Below are 16,191 nucleotides of genomic sequence, written 5' to 3'. Positions count from 1 at the left end.
AGTTTGTTTTTTAAAGTTTTTATATGAAAAGTGGTTAAGTGTGTCTGTGGGTGTTATCAATATTAAACAATATCGAACCATTCAAAAGTATTAGTATTAGTCTCAAGAGCTTGGGACTAGATAATATATTTTGCATAAAAAAGGTTATATTTATGAACATACTAGGTTTTGACCTGACAGTGACACATTGTGTAGGCCAGTGGTTTTCAACCAGTGGTCCGGGGACCACCAGTGGTCCTTGAGGGGGTTCCAGGTGGTCCCCAGCTAAATGATGGAGAGTGTGTCAACCAACCTTTTACTGTAGATCTTTAAAGGACAACTTTAGTTTTTTACTACAAGGGTTCATATTTTAGATTGTAATTAAATAATATAAAAGATGAGTGTTAAAATTATTTCATTTACTTCTTTCTATTGTTATAGAGATTCTTATTTCAGTGGTTGGGGGCATGCGTACAAGTGGCTAAATATGTAATTTTACACAGAATAAGCCAATTCCCAAGATACAACACAACCTTTCATGGTTGGATGTGACTTATGGGGGCTAGAATTGTTACTGTAAACAGCAATAAAGAAACTGCTGGCTTATTGTGTCTAAAAATACATATTTAGCATATATTTAGCATATTTAGCCCCCATGCATGCGCATGCCCCACAATTTAGCACGGTAAACGCGATAAAACAATAGAACGAAGCAAATGAAAACATTTTAACACTCACTTTTTCTTTTCTCTAATTACAATCTAAAATATGAACCCTTGTTGTAAAAAAACAAAGTTGTCCTTTAACTCATATGAGTGTGTAAAATGAAACCAAATGTTATTGTTAAACACATGCATTCATTTACAAGATGTCTACACAATTAGAGAATGGAGAAGAATTGTTATTTTGATCAACGTTTGCCTGTTAGTCCTATGGCACCAACATCAATACTGCATGGAATTGTGGAAGAAATCCTATCCAACAATAACAAAATATTCTGCGTTTTGGGTGGGATCAAATGCCGAATAAATAATAGACATGAATAAAAGTTGAAAACCACTAGGCCAGGGGTCTTCAACAGGGGAGGGGTTCCGGGACCCCTAGGGGGTCCTCAGAGTTACTACAGGGGGTCCTCCAAATCTTTGTGTGATAGAAACTTTACATTATTACATTAACCACTTGAACCCAATGTCCATATTCTGAGAACTTAGGTAAAAATAGCAGATCTACAAGATCACAACGCCTCGCAGCGCGAGGCGTTGTGAGCTTGTAGATCGGCTATTTTCGGCAAAGAGGTTTGGTGTGGAGGGGGAAAAGAGCCTACTAAGTAAGGAGTGAAAGGTCAAGTTAATTAATTATGTACAGTTCAAGACGTGCAGGTTAAATATCTGAAAACACGAATTGACACAAATCCAAAATACACTGATGATAGTGCTGTCAGACAATTAATCTCTGAAATGTTTTGGGGGTCCCTGCTTCCTCTCTCTCTCTCAACCAAGGGGTCCTTGGCCTGAAAAGGTTGAAGACCCCTGCACTAGAATATGGGCTAATCCTTGGTTTATCAATTTCACTCGAAGCTTCATGGACTTTTAAGGTTGCTGTTTTGGAGATTGCCCTTTTAAGCCTGCATTCGTCTCTGGACGGTATGCTCTCGCCGTCCAGAGACAAACAATTACCTCGTCCACCTAATACTGAACACATGAGGTGATGTCTGCATGCTAATCAGTTGTTTATTGTCCTGTACTCACTGACTTATCTCTCTCTCTCTCTCTCTCTCTCTCTCTCTCTCTCTCTCTCTCTCTCTCTCTCTCTCTCTCTCTCTCTCTCTCTCTCAGCGGGTGATGTCACCAACGAGTTGGTAAGGCACTTTCTAATCGAGAGCAGCCCTAAAGGGGTGAAGCTGAAGGGTTGTCCCAACGAACCTTACTTTGGTGAGTCATGGCTTCTGAGCCAAAACACGCACGCATGCACGCACGCACGCACACACACGCACTTCTATTACTGTACTTGTGAGGACATCAAAGATCTTTAGGATGTCATCGATGCAATTTTGTAAAAGTTTTGCCATCTTTAACCCTGGCCCTGAAGCAGAAAACAGCTCATATGCTCGCCACGCCGTGACGAGCGGTGAGCTTGTACTAGGGATGGGACGATAAGCGATATTATCGTTCATCGTGATAAAAAAAAAGCTCAGAACGCGTGTTGCGACGCGTTGTGAGCTTGTAGATCTGCATTATTTTGGCAAATGTTCCGCCCGAGGATAATGGATTTTGATTATCGCGATAATATCGTAAATCGCGATTGTCACAATAATCGTGATATGACATTTTCACATCGTCCCATATATCCCTAGCCTGTACATCATCTATATTCAGTGCACAACGCTGGTGCTTAGCCATTTCACCAATACCACGCACGCGCACACACCAAGCTTTGTAGCAAGTGAATCTGTCTGTCTGTCTGTCTGTCTGTCTGTCCATCAAAGACTGTTGTTTGTCTGGATCGTGCAGCCTCCATAAAGACTAATCCTTCTATAATTACATAATACAGTACATAATGCATACATAAAGGCTAATCCTTCTATAATTACAGTAGAGCGTTTGGGCTGAAGTCATCCAACTCCTGTTCTCCCTTCTAATTTCATCTCAAGGCAGCGTGACGTTTGTGCACTGTACTAAGCCTCAAGCCTCAGGCTCGGCTAGACAATCTACCCAATCTAAAAAAAAAAAAAGAAATCACATGTTTATGTTATTTGACAATCACTAAACACTGGCAGGATGACTTCCCTTTAACCAGTGGTTCTCAAAGTAGCGTCTGGGGACCCCAAGGGGTCCTTGAGGGGGATCCAGAGGGTCCCCAGCAAGATGAGTTAATATATGGCAGTTTAACCACTTCAACGCTCAATCCTATACTAGTAAGACACCTCAGGGTGACTTGCGACCTCAGGGTGACATGTGACCTCGCCCCAAAGGGTGAGGTCGCGCCAATTCTTGGCCATCTGGCCAACCACAGTGTTTCTCTGACGATTCTAGTTGTTGTCATTCTGGGGGGAGTTTGTTCATGTTTTTGTGAGGGTATCAACCCTAGGAGACACAGGGAGAACATGCAAACTCCACACAGAAAGGCCCTATCGCCAATCCCACCTAGAGTGTGGGCGCAGATGATGCGGAGGGAGGAACACGCCGCCCATATATGTCCTTAATATTGATAACATAATATCCTTAATAATGTCCTTAATATTGACAATATAGGAATCTCCATATGTATGTCCTTATTCTCATTTTCGGCCTGGGATTTATGACATCAGAAATCTCCATGTATGGGCATAAAAGTTTTTTTTCTTTTTCTTGGGAATGACCATATATGGACTTTTTATTTCATTTTATCCTTTATTATTAATAATAATATGTATCCATATACATACAATATTATGTTATGCCCATACATGGAGATGGGCATAAAAAAAACGTACGTTAATTAGTAATGCCAAGCAGGGCCTTGGTGAGTTAGGGCCTTGGTTTGATGGATCTCCATATATGGGCCATACATGGTACCCTAACATTCTCATTTTCGACCTGGAATTTATGACATCAGAAATCTCCATGTATGAATATATAAACGTTTTTTCTGGGAATGACCATATATGGACTTTTATACCCTGAGAAATCTCGTATCTTGTCTGACTGTCAGTACAGGAGTTAGTATCATTTTAAACTTAAAAGTTATTTTCAGGCAGTTCTAACCAAAATGGCTATTATCTCAATGTTTTCCTCGCAACATAGGGGTGCCTTGGGTGAGAAAAATATTTATAGGGGTGCCCTGAGCCAAAAAGGTTTGGGAACCCCTGGCCAGCAACATGTTCAGAAGTATCTTTTTGGCACATGGTCTGGGACATCTTTATAAAAGCAAAGGTTAAAGCCTCAATGTGTCATTTCCTCACCAGGAGGAACTATATTACCAGGGGCATCATTTGGGTCATCAGGGGATGGAAGTTGGTACCCCCTAGTGTTCACATTTAACCTTGCATTCCCTTATTTTATGCATATTGGGCCTGATTCATCAAGCACTTTACAGAGAAATTACGCCCATATTTTGATCTTACCGGCATTTAGGACAATTCCCAAGTCGGGAGTCAGATTCAGCAATGTTGTTTGTCAGGGATTTTGAAGTTAAGACAGAAATATAAACCAGATTTAGTCCCTTTGTTTACACTATATTTACGACCAGATTGATGAATCGGGCCCAATTGTCCTCAAACCTGAATAGTTTTTTGCAGATTAATCTGATTTAATTGCCGTCTACTAGTACGTAGATAGCGTTTCATTATTTTTATCATTAATGTACCGGTATTAACCACTTTCAGCGTGATAATGTCATTATAGGCGAACACTTTCAAACATTTTCTCTTTTCGCTCCCACACAAATAGTGAAAGTATAGATCTACAAGCTCTCAACGCGTTGAGAGCTTATAGATCTTATAGATCTTCTATTTTCGCTATATTTGAAATGGGGTTATGGTTACTTATTTCTTTGCCACCCCCTATGTCTTTCTGTAAAAAATATGCCTCTGAATATCATCAAAACTTCATCATTCTTTCACTTGGTTTCACAAATCAGCCATGCATACTTGGCCATACAATCCTTTTCAGTCGTGACTCGTGAGATATATTATATATATATATTTGTTGCTTTAATCCATGTTGTTTGTGTGTCTGACAGGCTGTCTGTCTGCCTTGGTCTACCAACACGCCATCACGCCACTGGCCCTGCCGTGCAAACTGCTCATCCCCACCACAGGTACTGTACCAATGAACGCAAGACCTCTTCATTTCAGGGTCCTTAGCTAACGCGTTTGAAATGGGGGCCGTGACATGAAGACATTTGAAAACCCCCATGGGTTTCTTTTAACCCATTTAGACCTGGGAAAAAAGGCTTCTAGATCCTGACAGTTTTCTGAAAAAACAATGTTTCTCTGTCAGTGGTTCCCAAACGTTTTCATGTCAAGGACCCCCTAGAATTATATGTATATTATTTGTCCAGGGACAAAGAGAAAGAAATGTGCTTGTGGCAAGACTTGGTTTTGTCCATGGCAAATTCTAGATTTTATTTTTTACACACCATTAGAGTGTTCTTATTTTCATCATAAGACGAGTGACTCTTATTTACTACCACACTATGGCATATTAGGAGGACACTGGTACTAGAGGTTCTTAACAATTTTGCTGCCATTTTAAACATAGCTGTAGTAAGCAGCTGCCAAATTGTCCTTACCTTTTAACGTGGGCACGCGCACGCATCGTGCACAATCTGTGCGCGGCTCATCTAGTAGACGTGTAGACTCGGTGACAGCTTTCGAATAAAAAAAAACCCCATTGAAATAGACATATCCGTTGCCACGCTGTATCCCTGCTTATCCGCCAGTGTTTACAAAAAAGTGTGCGCTATGGTAACACGTGGACACGTTCGCGCACAAAACGCACGATATGTGCGGGGATCATAATCCAGGCGTGTAGAGACTGGATCAAAGTTTCCAAACGCAAAAATCGGATTGAAAAACAACTAACTTCAATCTTCCTAATTCCCATTTATTTTGTTACTTCCAAATTAGGAATTTCATTAGAAATAAGTACCCCCAGTTTCCTAACCGCCCACCGGCAACCGCGTTTGATTCACTCTTGACGCCTCAGACCGGATACGGAAAGCTAGATCCGGTCCAGACCGGAAATACGACCGGGTACAGTTAAGGGACGGGCCTAAAGAGCCCGAATCAGCGAAAATCTGCGATAATACTTTTAATCCTTTCATAATGATTAAAGCTAATTAAACTTCCGGGATCTACGGGCATGGCACCGCGGTACAGCGGGAAATCTACGGTTTCGACGGGGATTGCAGAGTATGAGTTAAATGTTTCATTTGCAAGGACCCCATAACACAGGACGCTTTTCCACCGGCAAAGAACCGGTTCTGGTTCTTTCTCCCGCCTATGGGATGAACCAGAGGTGAGCTTTTCCACCGAGAACCGAGTTGGTTCCGAACTGTAAAAGTTTGTTTCCGAACGGGAACCATAGAATCCTTGGTTCCTCTGGTTCAATCGGGTTCAATCTGGTTCAATCTGGTGGAAATGCAAGCCGGTTCGCAAGAACGAACAAAGGTTCCAAGAAAGTTGAACGGCACTGGTTCTTGAACCAAGGTTCTTTTGGTGGAAAAGGCCCCTGAGTGTGTACAAATTGGTTGCAAGGATTTTGTGGTTCCCGTTCCGAACCTTTTACGGTTTGGAACCAACTCGGTTCTCGGTGGAAAAGCTCACCTCTGGTTCATCCCATAGGCGGGAGGAGTGCATCTCTCCATTCCGACATGTCTCCTTTCCGACATGTCTCCATTCTGACACTAACCCTATCTCTTACCCTAACCTTAACCTTGACCTCTATGGAAGTGTTGCCACTCCGATAATAAGAAGTCAATGTCGGACTGGCGACATGTCGGAATGGAGAGCAGCCCCCCAGGCGGGAGAAATAACCTGAACCGCTTCTTTGCCGGTCGAAAAGCGGCCTCAGTGTTACAGACCTGTTATGGTCATTCAGGGATAGCTCTTAGTGTTTCTGGTAATATATTATTGTGCATTAATTTTGTAAAAAAAAAAATTCCACCACAAGCCAGCATGGCGATGACACCTGGTAGAATCAGAGTTAAATGATCTTTCAGGACTCTCTCTCTTTGTACTGTATGTTGTATAGATCTCAATGAAGAGGTGTCTGAGGTGTCTGCCACGCCAGCAAACCCCTTGGCTGAACGGCTCAAACAAGGAGCAGGTGTGTATCCAGCAGCACATTCCCAAACCTTTTAGCTCAAGACCTAAAAAGAGACAATTGAATTTTTATTTGGGACCCACACTAGTGAAAATAGCCGATCTACAAGCCCTCAGTTGTAGTAGTGAGCTATCTGCTATTTTCAGCTATTTTACTACTTCTTAAAAGTTAAATTGTATTATTATTTAAAGATGATTTAGTTATATCTTTACATTTTTGTAAAGAACAAATTGTATTAATTAAAAGTTTTTGAAAAATGTTAATACTTTTTACCCATTTTTTCAACATTTTAAAATAATAATAATAAAAACATTCCGCAACCCACAAATGGGGCAGACCCACTGTTTGGAAAAATTCGGTCACATAGAGCCCTTTCAATTCTGCTTTTATGCGACTTGTTTCTAGATAGATGATTGCCTTGAAAAGTCTGCACATATAATGAGGAAGTTGATAGAAAATGGTCAAGGGTAAAGAAAAAGGCAATAAATAAAAGCAATTTGGTGGATATGGGTAAAAAGAAAATCATGGAAGATATGTGTCCAGATAAAGCAGAATATACTTATTATAGATCCTTAACTAGGTGGACATTTAATGTTTTTACTATTTACTATTATAGTCGTCCTTTTTGGAGTCACCTCCCGTTTGCCGTTTAACAATTGTTTAATACTATAGCTATATTATATATACTTTTATATATATACAGATCCTTCTCGAAAAATGTGAATATTGTGTGAAAAAGCATTGCAGATGCCTTAGCACCTCAAATCATAACTGACTGTGGAAACTTCCCACTGGACTTCAAGCCACTCTGACTTCAAAAAGTTGACATTTCTCTATTATAAATCCGAGTTTTGAGTGGTCTTGTGTTAATATTGTGATATTTTGAAATATGGACTTTTGATAGTAGTGTTTAGAGAACTTGTCAAAACACTGTATGTGGAATGGTTATTGTGAAAAATATACCAGGGAAAGATTATATAAACAAAACAGTTTAATTGAGAAGGTTACACTGTATAACTTTAATGTGAAGGAAAGGATGTTTCCTGACGCATACCGTTCACTCCCCCCAAATAACACCACTTCCTTGTTACTCCAGTGCAAAAGGCCCCTGCTGATTCCCATGGTAAACCCTGTGTACATTCATTTGGATTGCTTCTTCTGGAATGCTTCTTGTTTCCTTGAATGTGCTTGAATTTGTGTAGATTTGTCTTTCTTACAGTCTGTTAACATTGCCGTCCAACTGTATGTCCAAATATGGCAAACTGTTTGATGTGGAATGACGCTAGATGATGGATGTGTTTCATGTTCTATCTGAGCAGCCTTGTCTGAGAGAGCATGCTGTGTAATGACAAGAATACAGCATTTAAAAAGAAATATATATATAAGCTATTAATATTTATATACAGTATGTGTGCATGAACAGGTCGATTAAAAACATGTTATTTGACTTCATGAATGCCATTAACAGCCGTGACTGTATGCATATAGGATACTGTTTATTCCCATAATCACGTCTTCAAAGGAACCTGTGTCCTCCATGTCCTGCTTGTTCAATTCAGTCTCTGCCAGTGGTGGAAGAAGTACTTTTACTTAAGTCAAAGTAGCAATGCCATGCTGTAATAAAATGCTTCTATCAAAATCATGTGTGTGCAATTTCAAAAGTAGTGGTGTCAACTTATATTTACTGAAACAAAGCGAAAAGTTATATTTTGTCAAACTAGCAGATCGATACAAGCTCACAAAGTGTCACCATGCAACGCGCCGTGAGCCTTATTATTTTCGAATAGTCTGTATTACGGGCTTAAGTTGTTGTATTAATAATCTAAATCTTCAACGTAACTAGTAGCTAAAGTTTTCAAATAATTGTAATTTAGTAAAAAAAAAAAGATATTCCTTACCGTGCAGTCAAAAGTTTAGACAGAGCTTCTCACACACATTGAGGGAGAAGCTGTGTCCAAACCTTTGACTTGTAGGGTATATGTATTTGCCGCCGAGATGTAGTTGTGCATTGAAAATTTGCCAAAAAGTAAAGTACATCGAAATCGTACATAAGTACAGTACTTACAGTAAATGTACTTAGTTGCTTTCCACCACTGGTCCAATTCTGTCTCTCGCTGCCACAGAAAAACAGCCGTGTGACTCTGTGTGTTTGTCTGTCCTCCTCCCAGCATGCAACGTGCTGTACATCAACTCGGTGGACATGGAGTCGCTGACGGGTCCCCAGGCCGTGGCCAAGGCCATCAGCGAGACGCTGGCCGCCACCACGGCCCCCACTGCCACCATCGTGCACTTCAAGGTGTCTGCGCAAGGCATCACGCTGACCGACAACCACAGGAAGTGAGTCCCCTGCTGGCAGTGTTCCCATTCGTCGACCGAAACTGTCGACTATACTTTTTTTCACTGGCGAAAACTAAATAAAAAAGAAACGAAAACTGCCTAAAACTCAGAGTAAATATATTGACAATTATATATTATTGACAAATAAAAACTAGAACTAGAAATGTATAGGCAGGGACTAATGGAGAATAGTTCCAGTAGAACTACTAGTAAGACACCTCAGGGTGGTACAGAATTACTCATATATGGGCATAAAAGTGATGTCACGTGACATCACTTCCTGTACTGAAAAACATGTGACATCACACTGACATCACTTCCTGTACAGTCGGACAGTCAGACAAGCGACAAGGTTTTTCAGGGTATAATGCGACCTTCGGTCGCATTGGTCATTTTATGTTTGGTTTGCGCTCATGTTTCAGCCCAGCCAAACATGAAAATAGCTGATCTACACGCTCACACCGCGTTGCAGCGCGACGCGTTGTGAGCTTGTAGCTTGTAGCTAAATCTACAGACAATCAACTGTAGATTTGGTCAACTCAAACCTTATAATATTTAGTCGACTAAAACTAGACTAAAACTAAAACTTTTCAGATGACTAAAATATGACAAAAGACTATCAACTATAAATCAGTAATTCAACTTCTAGCACTTTCAAGATCATTTGAAAATGTTCAAAAACAGCACTTTGAGCTTGTACATATTTGTATATACTGTATATAATTGTCTCCACCAGCCGAAGGCTGAGGGAGAGTATGTTTTCCCCTCCGTCCGTCCGTGTGTCCGTCCGTCCGTGCGTCCGTGCGTGCGTGCGTGTGTCCTCGCAGTTTGTGTGCAGCTAATCTCAGTCACCGTTGGCCCGATCGCTGCCAAAGTGAGCACACACATTCCCTGGATGCCAATCTAGAACCTCTGCCCCACATTTTTCAAATCAGCCTCATGGTGGCGCTATAACAGGCCGATTTGTGTGGCCTGGTGGAGACCTGTGCTCGGAAGAGCACTGCTTCTAGTTTGTATTTGTATTTGTATATATGTTGTCTTCTTTGTATTTATTTGCGCGTATGAAATTCAAAACGCAAACTGACAAATGGAGACATGTATCTGATGGTTGGTTGAGGAACATGTGGTTTGCAACCACTGTAACAGGACACTGTACGCAGCCTTGCATTCAGCCCAGCCAAACATGAGCTGGCTTTTCAGGGGGATATTCATCAGTATGTGGCTTCATTTGTTCCACAGGCTGTTCTTCCGACGGCACTACCCGAGCAACACTGTCACTTTCTGTGATATCGACCCTCAGGACAGAAAGTGAGTACCCCACGACAATGCTATATACCGTATCTAAGTGTGTACTAGGCAGTGGGTCCCAAACTCTTCAGGTCGAGACCCAAAAGAGACCCAAAACTGGGGCCCAAACTTGTGAAAATAGCAGATGTACAGGCGTGAGCATGTAGATCGCCTATTTTCATTACTTCTTGATTCTTATTCGTATATATATATATATATATATATATATATATATATATATATATATATATATGTCACAGTGTTTTTGAGAATCAGTAAGATTGAGAACAGGAGCGCTCGTCGTGCGGCGCGGGGCGGAACAAGTGGTCGCTTTGATCCACAACAACGGCAACGACAATGTAGCGTTTTACTGAGGCTAAGGTTAGGGTTAGGGTTAGAGTTAGGCATAGTATGCTAATGGCTAAACACATTTGAGCTAGGCTAGTAGATAAACAAAGAAAGAGGTGTCGCAGACGAGTGACGTCAGCGACTACACAAGTGAATGGCTGTTGTCGCCATCTCATGTTGACTACGCAGAATTACACAGGTGCGCTGATAAGAGACTATCAAAGTGAATTGATCCAGGTGGTGTTAGGGGTATGTGGTGAACGACAAAACAAGCGCTCTTACCGCGATCTCACTGAGTTACCCAATCTGACTGTAACATATATATATTTAGGAGAAGACATTTGGATTTCTATTCGAGTGGTGACCCATAAAAATTGATCTGTGACCCACAAATGGGTCCCGAGCGAACCACTGTTTGGGAAATAGTGCTCTAATGTACACATTATGTATGCGTTAAACCAGTTATTTTGAAACACTTTTCATTTCAAGAATAACTAAGCAAATGGACCCATACGGCTGAAATAAATATCTAACACATTGAAATATGGAACTGTAAGGTTTTTCTGCCCCAAAGTGACCGCATCGCTGTTGTCGGGCAGAAACCTCTTACCTCCATATTTTAACTTTTTGTGTTTTTTCTTAAATTAACGAAAACACAAAATAATCAAAAGTCGTGGATCCACTGAGCTTGTTGCTCTTGCTACTTTTGAATTTAAATCCTGAAAGGAACAGTTTTGGATGCTATACAGTGTTTACATAGTACAGTGCATGTTATATCTGGATGGGATATTAACTGAGCTTTTGAATAAGCGTTCCAAAGAAAGCATGGCACTGAATCGCTCTTTTGTTCCCTGTGTTGATTCAGTTGTCTCCTTTCAATGCTGCAGATATTATGTGAGTTAGTTGCAGATATATTGTGTAAGGTCCAGATATGGTCTTGTCCGTGGCAAATTTTAGATTTTCTTTTTTACACACCATTATAATGTTCTTATTTGTATCATAATAACCCAATTGTCAAGGTGTGTGAATGTCAAGTCTCCACGTTTTCTTCAGAATAATGTATGACACTTATTTACTACGACACTATGGCACATTAGGAGTCCACTACTAGTGCTTCTCAAATGTTATATTTGCAAGGACCCCATTTGGTTCCTTTTCATAGATTCCATATACAGTAGTTTCATCGCTTGACAGCACGATCATCAGTGTATTTTGGATTCATGTCAATTTGTGTTTTCAGATATTTAACCATTTGAACCGTCAATACTTAATAAACTTGACCTTTTACTCTGTACTTAGTCTGCTCTTTTTCCCCTCTCCACCAAACCTCTTCGCTGATCTACAAGCTCGCGCTGCGAGGCGTTGTGGGCTTGTAGATCTGCTATTTTTGGCTTCAGTTCTAATAATATGGACACTGGGGTTCAAGTTGTTAAAGAGGTGGTGCCATAGTTTTGTACTTTTTCTGTTTTTCATGTGTCTAGGAGGTTGAAAGTACTTCATTGGATGTCCTGATGTGTGTTTTTTTTAAATGATGTATTCTCTTAGTATTTGTTTGTTTTCTCTTGGAGGCTGCCACCTTGTGGCCAAAAGTGTCAGTTAAAAAACACAGATACTAAGGGTGTCACAGTATCAACTCCTCCCCAATTGCCATTCACCCAACACTGTGGGGTGTGGCTATATCAGCTGGGTCACCACCCACCATGCCATCCATGCATACTTAATGAACTGGGGGTGTGGCCACATAAAAACCCAATTTTAACTCTTTCTGTATACTTTTTTGGAAAAAATCTTCCTCCTAGTATAATTATAATACATGATAATCATGTTTTAGAGGGGGGGGGGGGGGGGGGAATCATGGCACCACCTAAAAATGATTGGAAGATTTGGAGGACCCCCTGTTTTAACACTGAGGACCCCCTAGGGGTCCCGGACCCCCTGTTGAAGACCCTTGCTTTTGTGTTTCTGGTTATATTATTGTCCACTTATTCTGTATGTCCGTGTCAAAAATATCATTTTGACAAAAGTGTCCACCACAAGCCAGTATGGCGATGATCCCTGATCCAGTTGTCTCCTTTCGCTGCTGCAGGTATTGTGTGAGTTAGGCTCATAGATGTTGGTAGATGTTTCCTCATGTTTAAAGTCCCGTAAGCTAACATGAATCCTTCACCCCGTCTGTGCAGGTGGAACAAGCCAGAGGGAGGCACAGCCAAGTAAGTACATCACAACCTCCCAGAGAGGATTATTCTCCATGACTGTTAAGGGCTCTATTTTGATTGTCTTAAGTACCAGCTCTTATACCTTAACTTGAAGGCCAGTCCATACTGTCTCCGACCACCGATCTTTTCGTCGGAAAGGTTCCGGTTCAACTACAAAATGACGTCACTCGCATCTTCTGAAAAGAATTACCCCAAATTAGAGTTCGGAAAGCTGCATGTTGGAAAGTCAGAACTCTAGCTCTGACGAAACATTCAGTATGGACAGGCCTTTAAGTTAAGGCATAAGAGCTGGTACTTAAGACAATCAAAATACAGTTAGACTGCTATGGTCCATTGACTCCAGTAGAGTCAATAGAGTCTCCTACTGAGCAGCCTCAAATTATTGGCTCATGATTGCGACAAAAACTAAGATCTCCATGAATTCAAGGCTTCATGGGGTGTGTAATTGTACTCCTTTTCTTATGTAGATTCATCGAATAATGGAGGAGCACTTTGGATGATGATCATTTATTTTTATTTTCTAATTTGATGAACCACCTCGCTGTACAGCGGTGGACCACAAAAGTAGTGAAAATAGCCCATTGTAATCGAGGCAAATGTTTGAACTAATGGTGGTAATGATTTGAAGTCATATGGCCCAACCCTACTACTGAAAACAGAGGCTAGGCAGCATAATAGATGGATAGATGGCTGGGCACAAGATAAAAGCAGCCTTCCTGCTGCCAAGGAGCTAGGCCTGTTGGCAGAGGATGGTTGAGATTTGCAGAGGTCTTGTTGGGGGCTTTTGATCACAGCTGCCTCAGACCCTGTGGATTTACAACTGGGGTCCAAATCTGATGGTGATTTCACTGCGGCCTGGATAAAGTTTGAGTGTGTTTCCCCTCCTTAGAGTCTATTAATGTACCAGTTCATGAGAATGATTTTATTTCCAGATTTTGGACATTTCCCTTGGAGGACATATAGATTTTGTTTTATAATTATAATATAGCCATTTAACTTGTATGATCATGATAAAATTACAGTTTTTTTAAAAAGTGAAACATCCCTTTAAGTGATTTACAAAATCTCGATGTGTCAACTCATAGTACTGATTCTGTGCCTCCAGGTTCTTTGGGTTCGTGGCACGGAAGCAAGGAAGCACAACCGACAACGTCAGCCACCTGTTCGCCGAGATGGACCCCGAACAGCCCGCCAGCGCCATCGTTAACTTTGTCTCCAAGATGATCAGCGCGCAGAAGCGATGAGAGGCCGACCAAAACAAGCAAGAACCCTGCGTGTTTTTTTTTTCTTTTCTTTTTTTTTGTTGCTTTGGTTGTTTCTTTTCTTTTTTCTTTTTTTTTAACCACACAGACACTTGTTTCTTATTTTGGACAATTCAGCGTTTAGGTTTTAAGCATCACCTTATCTGTCTTTGTGTACATTTCTCTGAAAGCAAGCGTGTGAATGTCTTTGTGAGCACATGGAGAGATAGAGGGAAGTGTGAGAGTGAGAATGTGAAAGAGAGGTGAATGAATAAGTGGTTCTCAATGAAGTCCAGGAGGTCCCCAGCAAAATGGCTTGATTTTAGCAACCTTATACACAATACGTAGGCTATTTGAGAATAGCCGATCTACAAGCTCGCAATGCGTCCCGTCTCGAACACGTTGTGAGCTTGTACATCAGCCATTTTCAAGAAATCTTAAAAAAAAAAGGAAAAAAAATAACCTTTTCTTTTGTTTAAGAACACAAACCTTTCATGTGGGTCTCTGGCACAAAATATTTCAACTTAGCGGTCAAACACATATTCGGGGGACCCGCGAAAAGGGTTTGAGAACCACTGGAATAGATAGTATAGAAGTGCGTGTGTGTCTATGTGCGCGTGTGTGCGTGCGTGTTTCTGTGCATGTGCTTTTCTTCTCGGACGGACTCTTGGATGGACCAGAGGAAGTGCAGAGCGGGGGGTGGGCGTGGCTGTGTGTGTGAGACGAGTGACGAGTGACGCGGGGCGGGTGGCCCTGGCAGGATGACACATGAAAGGGACGAGGCGAATGACGGTAGGCTATGTGCACAGCAGCCATTTGGGAGAGAAGTTGGGTCTCTTCTCAACAGAGTGACCTCATTAGTATCATTGGTAACACTGACTCTGTTTGAGCAGAATGGAACAGAGCCTTCATTAGTATCATTGGTAACACTGACTTTGAGCACAATGGAACAGAGCCTTCATTAGTATCATTGGTAACGCTGACTCTGTTTGAGCAGAATGGAACAGAGCCTTCATTAGTATCATTGGTAACGCTGACTCTGTTTGAGCAGAATGGAACAGAGCCTTCATTAGTATCATTGGTAACGCTGAGTCTGAACAGAATGGAACAGAGCCTTCATTAGTATCATCATTGGTAACGCTGACTCTGTTTGAGCAGAATGGAACAGAGCCTTCATTAGTATCATTGGTAACACTGACTCTGTTTGAGCAGAATGGAACAGATCCTTCATTAGTATCATTGGTAACACTGACTCTGTTTGAGCAGAATGGAACAGAGCCTTCATTAGTATCATTGGTAACGCTGACTCTGTTTGAGCAGAATGGAACAGAGCCTTCATTAGTATCATTGGTAACACTGACTCTGTTTAAGCAGAATGGAACAGAGCTTTCATTAGTATCATCGGTAACGCTGACTCTGTTTGAGCAGAATGGAACAGAGCCTTCATTAGTATCATCGGTAACACTGACTCTGTTTGAGCAGAATGGAACAGAGCCTTCTTTAGTATCATCGGTAACGCTGACTCTGTTTGAGCAGAATGGAACAGAGCCTTCATTAGTATCATCAGTAACGCTGATTCTGTTTGAGCAGAATGGAACAGAGCCTTCATTAGTATCATCAGTAACGCTGACTCTGTTTGAGCAGAATGGAACAGAGCCTTCATTAGTATCATCAGTAACGCTGACTCTGTTTGAGCAGAATGGAACAGAGCCTTCATTAGTATCATCAGTAACACTGACTCTGTTTGAACAGAATGGAACAGAGCCTTCATTAGTATCATCAGTAACGCTGACTCTGTTTGAGCAGAATGGAACAGAGCCTTCATTAGTATCATCAGTAACGCTGACTGAAGGAAGTGAGAAGAGTCCCAACTTCTCTCCAACATGCAGGCTGCAGTGCATAGAGCCTATTTCGCATCATGTTGTGTTTGTTCATTCTTATTTTATTTAATTGTTTAAAAAGGAAGAAGTCAAGTTG

At 41.2% G+C, this 16,191-nt stretch overlaps 1 protein-coding gene across 1 annotated transcript in view; it reads left to right on the top strand.

Moving 5' to 3' along the window:
* Positions 1 to 14,383, top strand: part of tns1b (tensin 1b) — a gene marked incomplete at its 5' end in the record, with an annotated part of 487,320 nt that extends 472,937 nt beyond the window's left edge. Inside the window, 8 exons of the mRNA XM_080752851.1 lie at positions 1,815 to 1,910; positions 4,699 to 4,776; positions 6,714 to 6,788; positions 7,882 to 7,908; positions 8,954 to 9,122; positions 10,362 to 10,430; positions 12,938 to 12,967; positions 14,079 to 14,383. Of these exons, the coding sequence (XP_080608977.1) occupies positions 1,815 to 1,910; positions 4,699 to 4,776; positions 6,714 to 6,788; positions 7,882 to 7,908; positions 8,954 to 9,122; positions 10,362 to 10,430; positions 12,938 to 12,967; positions 14,079 to 14,217 (683 nt within the window). The 3' untranslated portion in view covers positions 14,218 to 14,383. The remainder of the gene's footprint in view (positions 1 to 1,814; positions 1,911 to 4,698; positions 4,777 to 6,713; positions 6,789 to 7,881; positions 7,909 to 8,953; positions 9,123 to 10,361; positions 10,431 to 12,937; positions 12,968 to 14,078) is intronic.
* Positions 14,384 to 16,191: the final 1,808 nt, after the last annotated feature.

This window comes from Nannobrachium achirus (assembly GCF_963921795.1).
Source record: "Nannobrachium achirus genome assembly, chromosome: 22".
In the NCBI taxonomy this organism is placed as follows: domain Eukaryota; kingdom Metazoa; phylum Chordata; class Actinopteri; order Myctophiformes; family Myctophidae; genus Nannobrachium; species Nannobrachium achirus.
The sequence above is the reverse complement of the archived record's forward strand: the minus strand, read 5'-3'. Positions and strand labels throughout refer to the sequence as shown.